The sequence below is a fragment of the Schistocerca cancellata genome, chromosome 2, assembly GCF_023864275.1.
Source record: "Schistocerca cancellata isolate TAMUIC-IGC-003103 chromosome 2, iqSchCanc2.1, whole genome shotgun sequence".
In the NCBI taxonomy this organism is placed as follows: Eukaryota; Metazoa; Arthropoda; class Insecta; order Orthoptera; family Acrididae; genus Schistocerca; species Schistocerca cancellata.
In genome coordinates this window covers 353,155,904-353,168,512 of record NC_064627.1, presented here as the reverse complement: position 1 = coordinate 353,168,512, position 12,609 = coordinate 353,155,904, and the positions used below count along the sequence as shown (strand labels likewise).

Sequence of the window (12,609 nt, the reverse complement as noted above, 5' to 3'; positions counted from 1 at the left end):
TATTTTATTCCAAATCAATACAAACTTCTTCTACTCCTGTGTACATACATATTATTATTGGAGCACAGCTATAAAACTAAAAGTTAGTAATTATCCAGGGACACATAACCACTCATTTTGCCAGAGATTGTTCCTAATATAATAATAATTAAGATATTCAAAACTATGTCCAGGTAGTTGATTTTATCAGACCTTACTCAGTTTCATTTCGTACAGCTACCTTGTCACGTCTGTAACCCCAACTGTAACCCCAACATCACTGACATATTCAGGAGCACATTTACATCGGGATGGGTAATCGTCTGAACAGCGGATGTCGTAACGGATCAGTCTCGGAGTTCACACAGCAAGCATCCGGCTGACTCAAGTGCGGAAACAGAGCAAAGTACGGAGGAGATAACGCCTGGCGGCGCTATCACTGGATCCTGGTCTCAGCTGCTCCTGACTCATGCTCAAGGAATCCTCCGCAATGGACCGCCCTGACAAAGCTCTTCGTGAACTATTGTCCGCCACACTGATAGAACAGCTTAGTAGAGGGATGCGTAAGTTGGTGATTTATGCTGCACGTGGAACCGTTTGAGGGTCGTTCATCTGTTAGGAGTTGAAAGCAGTGTTTCGCGCATATGCGTACACTGTCGAGTAACATTGTCACCATCTGTCAAAATCCTGAATAACCAACTTTTGTAGTGCAAGACTTGCAGGAAGAGGGTCAAAAAATGGTTCAAATGGCTCTGAGCACTACGGGACTCAACATCTGAGGTCATCAGTCCCCTAGAACTTAGAACTACTTAAACCTAACTAACCTGAGGACCTCACCCACATCCTTGCCCGAGGCAGGATTCGAACTTGCGACCGTAGCAGTCCCGCGGTTCCAGACTGAAGCGCCTAGAACCGCACGGCCACCGTGGCCGGCAGTCAGTGAGGTACTGGTAGGTACTGACAGGGACTTGAGCCATGTTCACTCTACTGCTGTGGCCACCTGCGCTGGGTTTCTCGGTTGAGGAACAGCCCGATAGAAGTGGTACCACAGATTCTCGATTGGGTTTAAATCTGAGGCGTTTTGTGGCCGGGGATTTACAGTAAACTTATCCTGGTTCTCTTCGAACCACTCACGTACACTGAGAACTGTGAGACACGTTGCATTGTCCTGTTGGTTGTTTCCATCGCGCCGAGGAAAAAGAACTATATGTAGGAGTGGTCATAGTCCCTAAGGATAGATGTTGAGACTTTGTGCCTTCCATAATGACGACACTATCCAGGGGATGCCACAAAAATATTCCCAAGACCATAATGCTCCTTCTTTGTTTACTTGCAGACGTTCAGCTTCATACACGCCAACGGTCATCTGTCCGATGCGGCATAAAACGTGATTCATCTGTAACGGCCACCGGTCGCCAGTCAGTGGACGTCCATTTGCGGTACTGGTGTACAAATTCCAGCCTTCGTCGCCGATAAATAGCAGTCTGTATGAGTGCATGAACCAGGCCCCTGCTGCGAACGCCCATACACAGCAATGTTCGCTGAGCGGCCGTTCAGGAGACACTATTGGTAGCTTCGTGGTTGATCTGAGCGGTCAGTCGCTCAACAGTTACACGTCTATTCATCCGTACACTTCTCTGCACCCATTGCTCTCCCTTGTCTTCAATGGCTCTTGATGCACCACAGCTGCGTCGTTGCCGGTTTTGGATATCACAATTTTCCCGTGCATGGTATACGTTAACCATGGCGGCAAGCGAACGGTTTACAAACATAACCCTGTAAGAGGTCCATGATTAAGGAATTTGTTGCTAGCGCACTCGAGCAGATGTAATTTCGATGGATGGTCACGCGCTGCCTGCGATATGTAAGCTATAAGAGAATCTCAGACCAGAGAGCAGTGTTGACTGCAGCAGGAAAAAAAATGGTTCAAATGGCTCTGAGCACTATGGGACTTAACATCTGTGGTCATCAGTCCCCTAGAACTTAGAACTACTCAAACCTAACTAACCCAGGGACATCACACACATCCATGCCCGAGGCAGGATTCGAACCTGCGACCGTAGCGGTCAAGCGGTTCCAGACTGAAGCGCCTAGAACCGCTCGGCCACTTCGGCCGGCGCAGTAGGAACTGTATAGCAGTTGTAGTAGTAGTAGCGAGCAGTCTGGCGTATCGAGTTGGCTGGGCCGGTTGTGGGAGCGATGGTGGAGCTTGAGCGATATACACAACTGGAAATTGAAATAAGAACACCATGAATTCATTGTCCCAGGAAGGGGAAACTTTATTGACACATTCCTGGGGTCAGATACATCACATGATCACACTGACAGAACCACACGCACATAGACACAGGCAACAGAGCATGCACAATGTCGGCACTAGTACAGTGTATATCCACCTTTCGCAGCAATGCAGGCTGCTATTCTCCCATGGAGACGATCGTAGAGATGCTGGATGTAGTCCTGTGGAACGGCTTGCCATGCCATTTCCACCTGGCGCCTCAGTTGGACCAGCGTTCGTGCTGGACGTGCAGACCGCGTGAGACGACGCTTCATCCAGTCCCAAACATGCTCAATGGGGGACAGATCCGGAGATCTTGCTGGCCAGGGTAGTTGACTTACACTTTCTAGAGCACGTTGGGTGGCACGGGATACATGCGGACGTGCATTGTCCTGTTGGAACAGCAAGTTCCCTTGCCGGTCTAGGAATGGTAGAACGATGGGTTCGATGACGGTTTGGATGTACCGTGCACTATTCAGTGTCCCCTCGACGATCACCAGTGGTGTACGGCCAGTGTAGGAGATCGCTCCCCACACCATGATGCCGGGTGTTGGCCCTGTGTGCCTCGGTCGTATGCAGTCCTGATTGTGGCGCTCACCTGCACGGCGCCAAACACGCATACGACCATCATTGGCACCAAGGCAGAAGCGACTCTCATCGCTGAAGACGACACGTCTCCATTCGTCCCTCCATTCACGCCTGTCGCGACACCACTGGAGGCGGGCTGCACGATGTTGGGGCGTGAGCGGAAGACGGCCTAACGGTGTGCGGGACCGTAGCCCAGCTTCATGGAGACGGTTGCGAATGGTCCTCGCCGATACCCCAGGAGCAACAGTGTCCCTAATTTGCTGGGAAGTGGCGGTGTGGTCCCCTACGGCACTGCGTAGGATCCTACGGTCTTGGCGTACATCCGTGCGTCGCTGCGGTCCGGTCCCAGGTCGACGGGCACGTGCACCTTCCGCCGACCACTGGCGACAACATCGATGTACTGTGGAGACCTCACGCCCCACGTGTTGAGCAATTCGGCGGTACGTCCACCCGGCCTCCCGCATGCCCACTATACGCCCTCGCTCAAAGTCCGTCAACTGCACATACGGTTCACGTCCACGCTGTCGCGGCATGCTACCAGTGTTAAAGACTGCGATGGAGCTCCCTCCGTATGCCACGGCAAACTGGCTGACACTGACGGCGGCGGTGCACAAATGCTGCGCAGCTAGCGCCATTCGACGGCCAACACCGCGGTTCCTGGTGTGTCCGCTGTGCCGTGCGTGTGATCATTGCTTGTACAGCCCTCTCGCAGTGTCCGGAGCAAGTATGGTGGGTCTGACACACCGGTGTCAATGTGTTCTTTTTTCCATTTCCAGGAGTGTAATATAAGGTAAAAGCAGCCTCGCGCATATGTAGCATTGTTATATCAAGTACAGGCTTGTGTGGAAGTGAAACGTGGACAATAAACAGTTTAGACAAGAAGAGAATATAAGCCGTTGAAAGGTGGAGCCGGACGGAGTGGCCTTGCGGTTCTAGGCGCTACAGTCGGGAACCGCGTGACCACTGCGGTCGCAGGTTCGAATCCTGCCTCGGGCATGGATGTGTGTGATGTCCCAGCCCCCCCCCCCCCCTCAACGTTTTGTATACCCTCCACTGCTAATGCCACTGTGAATGGACACTGCACGTTGACGTCGAACATAGGCCGTGGTGAAATTGATGTGACTGGGTCGTATAGCTGAAAATGCAAAATTTCCAACCCGTCCTTTTGAGACAAGCGAGGATACTCATCTTTTAAACTGCACGTGAATTCCGCTGGTAGCATTAATTTAAAGAAGTCAGTTCAGTGAAAGTTTTGCATTCTTCTGTTGACATGGTCGGAGACGGATAATAAAATAGTTCCTAATTAATAATTAATTTCGATATCACATTTGCTGTTCAATTGGAAAATTGTTTAAAAACTTCATTCAAACCTTTCAAATGCTGAATAACTTCTCCGATAAATGTCTCTATTTCAGCCTCTCCCTCTTGTAAGTAGCCTTTTATTCTATTGAGAAGCAGTCACACTCATTGGAGCACATACAGATTTAGCCGAGCGGTCTAACGCACGGCTTTCCGGAGTGGGAAGGAGCGCCTGGTCCCCTGCACGAATCCGCCCGGCGGATTTGTGTCGAGGTCCGGTGAACCGGCCAGTCTGTGGATGGTTTTTAGGCGGTTTTCCATCTGCCTCGGCGAATGCGGGCTGGTTCCCCTTATTGCGCCTCAGTTACACTATGTCGGCGATTGCTGCCCAAACAAGTTCTCCACGTACGCGTACTCTACCATGCAAACATAGGGGTTACACTAGTCTGGTGTGAGACGTTCCCTGTGGGGGTCCACCGGGGGCCGAACCGCACAATAACCTTGGGTTCGGTGCGGGGCGGTGGAGAGGTGAAGTGGACTGCGGTAGTCGTCGTGGGGTTGTGGACCACTGCGGCTGCGGCGGGGACGGAGCCTCTCCGTCGTTTTTAGGTCACCGGTTCACATACAGTACAATACATACAGATTGTTCAGAATTCCCTTTTTTCTTGCAAGCATGAATGTTTCATGAGCAATAAATATGTTAAATTATTTGCTTCTAAGGGTTAAGTTCAGTCTCAGATGACCAAATAACAATACCGTGCGAAAACTTTACGTAAACGAACTACATCCAGAATATTACTTAGAAGATTTACACTCCGCTTGTTTAATTGGCGGTCACCTTAATTGCACGCAAATATGGCATAGTGCGCACAGCTCGAAGGAGGCGTAGTTTTTAGGTGCTGTACAGGTCGCATACGGTGATACTACTCTTTAGATGGCAGACTCTGCTTTTAACATCCCGAAAGCTTCATTTATCACTGTGGAACATTCAACAACACTGTGACTCACATAGTACTTTAACGCCAACTAGCTGATGAGCTTAATCATTTACTTCTTTCGTTCTTTTTCCAACTTGAACTGTGAGAGAATTATTTTCTACATTGTTGTTAATAAATGACAGATTTAGCATCCAATTTAAAGTACACTATGGTCTTCTACGTATTACTGCCAGCAAGACAGTATTATTATTCCGCCATTCATCCTACATGTTGACGTTAGTGTAAAAATATCATTTCCCGTCAATATGAACTACAAGTATCTCCTATTATCGTGATCGATGTTTATCATGACTCAGTGTATGATAAATAAGGAACTATATGCAAATGGTCACACTTGCAGTTTCATTAGACGAGAGTGCTGAGAAACTTTTTAGACCTTCGCCTCTAGCCAGTTTGTAATGGAAGTTTATGTATCACTTTATTCCATTTGTAAATGACAGCATTAACTTCTGTGTGCTGCAGTCTATCTCTCTCAAATTGTAAAAAATACTCCAGAAAAGCAAGGTTTTTCCAAATATGAAAACGTCGTCCAATGTACAACAGGGTCAAGTACCTAGAAACAAACAATCTATTGCTAGAACAATCCACGGGTATACTGCCGGTTCATAGTATCATAGTATCTGAAAGTGTTGCAGTCGAGGAAATCTTTCCTATTCTGTATTTACAGTGAAGCGCCAAAGAGACTGGTATAGACGTGCATATTCAGAGATATGTAAACAGGCAGAATACGGCGCGCAGTCGGCAACGCCTATATAAGACAACAAGTGTCTCGGGCAGTTGTTAGATCCGTTACCACTGCTACAATGTCAGGTTGTTAAGATTGAAGTGAGTTTGAACGTGGTGTTATAGTCGGTGCACGAGCGATGAGACGCAGCATCTACGAGATAGCGACAAAGTGAGGATTTTCTCGTACGCCCATTTCACGAGTGTACCGTGAATACCTGGAATCCGGTAAAACATCATATCTCCTACATCGCTGCGGCCAGGAAGAGATGCTGCAAGAACGGGACCAACGACAACTGAAGAGAATAGTTAAACGTGACAGAAGTGCAACCCTTCCGCAAACTGCTGCAGATTTCAATGCTGGGCCATCAACAAGTGTCAGCGTGCGAACCATTCAAATGGTTCAAATGGCTCTGAGCACTATGGAACTTAACATCTGTGGTCATCAGTCCCCTAGAACTTAGAACTACTCAAACCTAACTAACCTAAGGACATCACACACATCCATGCCCGAGGCAGGATTCGAACATGCGACCGTAGCGGTCAAGCGGTTCCAGACTGAAGTGCCTAGAACCGCTCGGCCACTTCAGCCGGCGCAGTAGGAACTGTAGAGCAGTTGTAGTAGTAGTAGCGAGCAGTCTGGTGTATCGAGTTGGCTGGGCCGGTTGTGGGAGCGATGGTGGAGCCTGAGCGATGTAATATAAGGTAAAAGCAGCCTGGCGCATATGTAGCATTGTTATATCAAGTCCTATTGAATGTTTAGCCGGCCGGAGTGGCCATGCGGTTCTAGGTGCTACAGTCTGGAACCGCGTGACCGCTGCGGTCGCGGGTTCGAATCCTGCCTCGGGCATGGATGTGTGTGATGTCCCAGCCCCCCTCCCCCTCAACGTTTTGTATACCCTCCACTGCTAATGCCACTGTGAATGGTTACTGCACGTTGACGTCGAACATAGGCCGTGGTGAAATTTATGTGACTCGGTCGTATAGCGCCTAGAACCGCTCGGCCACACCGGCCGGCTCGAACCATTCAGCGATCCATCATCGATATGGGCTTTCGGAGCCGAAGGTCCACTCGTGTATCCTTGATGACTGCACGACACAAAATTTTACTCCTCACGCGGGCCCGTCAATACCGACTTTGATGCTGATGACCGGAAACTTGTAGCCTGGTCGCGCGAGTTTGTTTTAAATTGAATTGAGCGGATGGACGTGAGGAGTGATATGGGACCCCTGATAAGTCTAGATATGATTCTGACAAGTGACACGTAAGCATCCTGTCTAATCACCTGCATCCTTTCATACCCATTGTGCATTCCGATGGAGTTGGGAAATCCCAGCAGGAGAGTACGACACCCACACGTCCAGAATTGCTACAGAGTGACTCCACAAACACTCTTCTGAGTTTAAACACTAACGCAGGCTACCGAATACCCCAGATGTGAAAATTATTGAGCATATGTGGGATGCTTTGCAACGTGCGGCTCAGAAGAGATCTCCACCCTGTCGTACTGTTACGGATTTAAAGACAACCCTGCAGGATTCACGGTGTCAGTTCCCTCCAGCACTACTTCGACATCAGTCGAGTCCACGCCACGTCATGCTGCGGCACTTCTGAGTGCTCGAGGGGGCCCTACATGATATTAGGCAGATGTATCAGTTTTTTGGCTCTTCAGCGTAATAGTCTATCTGTTGCAACATCCCAATAATCAGTAAGTGAAATGAAATTACGTAGAAGTGTTATCAAAAACCACTTAAAGGTCTAGTATATTTTGAAATACAAACTATAAAAAAATCGTAAAAAATTTTCATACTCAAGACAGTTAAAATCATTTAGACAGACTCATTTCATTTGATGATAGATGGTCCACGGCAGCAGACCTCCTGCCATTCAGCTATTTCTACAAAAACTGAACTCTGCATCAGACCATCCAAAACAGTATCTTAAACTACTTTTGCACAGCCGAAGCTGAATAAATGGAGACAGCCAGATTGACTAGTATCCCCGGGAAGAATTTACGGACCATAACGAGGTGAAATTGTGAGCGGTTGTGACTCGTTTGACGCATCAGGAGGCGGCCCGCGGCGTTTCTTATTGGCGTCGCGGCGGGGGCCGGGCCCACCGTGGGCGGCTTCATTTCCTGCGCATCTCGCTACATTTCTTTGATATTACCTCATCTCTCTGTGCGCGGCGGGCGCCGGTTACCGGTGGCGCCAGACTGTCGCCTCGCGCAATTGAAAATAGTACCCGCTGGGCCACAGCACACGAGTTGGACGTGCATCTGCCTTCTTCCGTGTCATTAAGACGTCCATCACTACCTTCTGTGTCTTATGACGTTAGCGAATTCTTCAGTATGTCACCTTTCCACTTTAAAGAGCTATATTAGATATATTTGAGAAGGTCCCGTGCAGAAATGTCTTTTTTTTGGGGGGGGAGAGGGGGAAGGGTCATGATGCCCGATTCTTTCTTATTTGAGCTAGGAACATGGGCTAAAAATGTTTTGGTTTAGCCCAGACCAGCTGTCATTCGTATATCTATGCCAGTATCTGTCCTACTGTAGCTACGTTACAGCGTATTAAGCAGGGTATGGCTTGGTTCAAATGGCTCTGAGCGCTATGGGACTCAACTTCTGAGGTTATTAGTCCCCTAGAACTTAGAACTAGTTAAACCTAACTAACCTAAGGACATCACAAACATCCATGCCCGAGGCAGGATTCGAACCTGCGACCGTAGCGGTCTTGCGGTTCCAGACTGCAGCGCCTTTAACCGCACGGCCACCGCACGGCCACTTCGGCCGGCTAAGCAGGGTATGAATGATGAACCGCAGGGGGCGAATTGTACATATCAATTAATTTCTTTTGCAAAAGATGTTAATTGGGCTGAAATTAATGCTGAGAAAATGGTATCATTTGTATGTGCACCTTTCGTATTTTATGCGCAAATACGTGCAAAAGAAACGTAAGAAAAGACGTTTGTCTTGGAGGTTTTGAAAGCGTGCAACTTCTGTGCTTTGATCTTGTAGAAACTGTTTCAAAGTTTGCAATAAGGCAGATAAATGGATAAAGTCAAAACGACATTTTTTTTATCCAATAATCTCAAACCGCTGTCGAGATACCTGGGTTTGAAGCAGAGGTAAATATAGCACATAAAAACCACTCTCATATGAACTGAATTCGCAGAAAAGACCTAAAGTGACTTGTAGGCTGCTCCTGTACCGAAAATCCACAAGATTCAAAAATGGTTCAAATGGCTCTGAGCACTATGGGACTTAACCTCTGAGGTCACCTTTCCCCTAGAACTTAGAACTACGTAAACCTAACTAACCTAAGGACACCACACACATCCATGCCCGAGGCAGGATTCCAACCTGCCACCGTAGCGGCCGCCCAATTCCAGACTGAAGCGCCTAGAACCTCTCGGCCACAAAGGCCGGCCCAGAAGATTCGCCACCAATATTAAACAATAAAAAAATGTGTGTGAAATCCTATGGGACTTAACTACTAAGGTCATCAGTCCCAAAGCTTACACACTACTTAACCTAAATTATCCTAAGGACAAACACACACATCCATGTCCGAGGGAGGACTCGAACCTCCGCCGGGACCAGCCGCACAGTCCATGACTGCAGCGCCTTAGATATTAAACAATATATACCATCAAATGACTGAAGAGCATACATGTAATAGCTAGAAAAGTGTTTCTGGGAGGATAAAATTTTTGGGGCTGGATTTGTTCCTGGAGGGATGACATCATGTATCATGTTACTTTACTTGACACGATGCATTATATGCATGACATGGGTACTAATACTAAGAAGTAAAAAAAGGGCGAATATGTAAAGATGTTTTGATTTAAATGTGTTTGAAGTTGCTCTATAAGTCGAAAAATATTAGTCGAAAAACTAGTTCCCTTCTTCTACATCCCTAACTCTGCGTAACATATACTCGGCTTTTTTGTGGTCTGATGGGAGCATTTTTAATTCTAGTTAATTTCACAATTAACTTCTTACTAAAACGAGCAACCTGTAAAACTTAAAATGGACTTCTACTCAAAGATTTTTTGGCTGACTTGTGACCATCCTTCAGCTCCTACTGTTAAGTGGCAGTTTTGTCTTAAGCTGTTACGCAATATATTTCAGAATATTATACGTTCATCCCTTTGATCGATGTAGTCATTCTCCTACTTTGGAACTGCAGACCACATGCAATAACATCACTCATTGCCCTGTTTATTGCCTTAATTTCATTTCTCATTTTACGCTGAGGGACTGCTAGATTGAGAGCGTCCGAGCTGGATGGTTTTGTTTTTGGGAGCAGGCTGGACCATATAAATGTTCAGCGTCCAAGGCTGAGTTTCAGCCCAGGTAACCAACACAGCGTTCACTTCCCCCACCCACACTCTTGGCAGTGGACGAAACACCCTTCCGAAAACACAGCATTGTTCCAAGAATCCTTTTAGAAAGGTAAAAAATCTAGCCAGGTGTCGCTTTCCAGAGCCGAGCGTGAGAACCGCCGTTTGCCTCAACGGCTATACTACGGAGTAACGTTCTGTTTAAATTTCTAAAACAAGCATTGCTATTGGTTCATAGTGTCATCTTACGGAGAGCGCTTGCTTTTTTATGCTTGTCTGTGCGGGCGCTCTCTTATTTGACAGCTGCAGAACTGCACTATGGAGTGGGAGAAGTCTCCTGCCTTCCTCACAGCACAACACTACTGGTTAATGATAATGGAACCCTCAAAGTAGGAATTTGTTTAACCCTACTACTAAAATTTCACTTGACAGAACTCGCAATTTCTACTTCTATTGGCTGGTGAGATTCCTACTCTGACAGAAACTGCCAAGTTCCAGAACGTAAGACTGTAGACACTTGCTGGTAGGAGATAGTGGAGCAAGCATTTGCCGCAAGTAGATGGAAGACTTATTGCCAGATGACTAATCATAAAAGCGTTGCAGTCAAGTAGAAGGATGTCTCCACTTGGCTGATGAGTACAGAGTGCGTGCTGAAACCAGAGTCTTCAGCCTTACCGCCGCTGCCTGCTGCATTCACGCTACGGCAGTTTTATAAGATGGGACATAGTTGCTGATATGAATGTGATGTGAACGCTAAGTTAGTTCACTCCCTTAAGGGCCAGTTGTACAGATTTAACGTTTCACAGCCAGTTAGTTGCATTCATTATGCACTTTGGTGAGCGTTCTGGTGTTCGTAACTATTTTACCATTCTCTTTCCGTAATCAACTAACCACTCTCGCAGTCGTTGGTCATATCCACAAATTATTTTCGTAACTAGGATTTTATAATGTCCATCCATCTGGGCCTAGGTTACATACTCCGATTATAATCCGTTGCCAGATATTAAACATTCATTCAACTGTATCAGTGAGTAACCCATGCATTAACCCTTATGCTAATAAGCCTGACTGCTATGATGGTCACTTGTTACCATAATATACAAACGAACTCTCCTCTCATTAATATATCCATGTGCGTGGTGTGGTACCTTAATTTTCATGCTTGATAAGTAAGACGTTTCCGTTTGCGCGGCATAATCATTAATTTGCATTAACATATGGGGTGCTTACCGTCTCCGGGTCACCAGAGATCGGACTATACCATCTAGAAGTGTGCTAAACAGCACAACTGACACCGCACACTACCCTATACTAATTTGCACCTACTATAATGAAGGGAAAAAATCACAACACCAAGATGGAGTTGTCCGACATAAAAGAAAGGCGGCACGCGTGTTTCAACATCTGAAAGATGATGTCCATTCAAGCTTCGTACCAGTCAAATAAGACTGGCACTAATACCGACATTCTGAGGAGGCAAATCGTGTTTGCTTTAAATAAACGCTGTAACGGTCGTCGTGAGTCGATGTTAGTCACGAAAGCTGTTAAGACGACGAAGACGCTATTATCAGCACCTTACTGAGTTTGAACGAGTCGTCTAATAGTAATACGAGAAGCTGGATGTTCTTTGTGCGGTACTCCAGAAAGACTTTGCACGAATGTAGCCACTGTGCACGATTGCTGACGGCGGGGATCATGAGAATGTACAGTCGCAAGAACTCCGCGTCCCAGACTGTCACGTGGCACGATCGAGAGAGAAAGTATCGAGTTCGGCGTATGACTCTATCGCATCAGACAGCATCTGCAGCAGTATTTTGAGCAGCGGCATCACGGTGACACAATGAACTGTTACAAATCGATTACTTCAGCGACAGCTCCGAGCCAGATCCTCTGTAGCGTGCGTTCCATCGACTCCAAGCACAGTCATTTACGACTTCAGGAGTGTCAAGCGATAGCTCATTCGAGGGCAGGATGGCTATCTGTTGTGTTTTCTGGTGAAAGATGGTCCAGCCTCGGTGCTAGTGATGGCCGTGTGTTGGTTTGAATGAGGCCAGTTGATAATCTGTAACCAACCTGTCTACATGCTAGATATACTGGACTTACACCTGGAGTTATGGTCCTGTGAATGATTTCGTTTGACAGCAGGAGCACTCTCGTGCTTATCCCAAGCGTCACGGCTGCCAATTTGTACTTCAAGTTGGTGATTCGACCTGTTGTGCTGCCCTTCATGAACAGCATTCCAGGGGGTGTTTTCCAACAGGATAACGCTCGTCCACCTACTGCTGCTGTAAGGCAATATGCTCTACATAGTGTTGACATGTTACCTTGGCCTGCTCGATCACCAGATCTGTCTTCAATCGAACTCATAATGTGACGTCGTTGTTGTTGTGGTCTTC

At 47.1% G+C, this 12,609-nt stretch overlaps 1 protein-coding gene across 1 annotated transcript in view; it reads left to right on the top strand.

Annotated features, from left to right (window-relative positions):
- The first annotated feature begins 469 nt into the window (after positions 1-469).
- LOC126153969 (alpha-1D adrenergic receptor-like) overlaps positions 470-12,609 on the top strand; it is a 54,266-nt gene continuing 42,126 nt past the window's right edge. The window contains exon 1 of the mRNA XM_049916105.1: positions 470-542. Within this exon, the coding sequence (XP_049772062.1) occupies positions 470-542 (73 nt within the window). The remainder of the gene's footprint in view (positions 543-12,609) is intronic.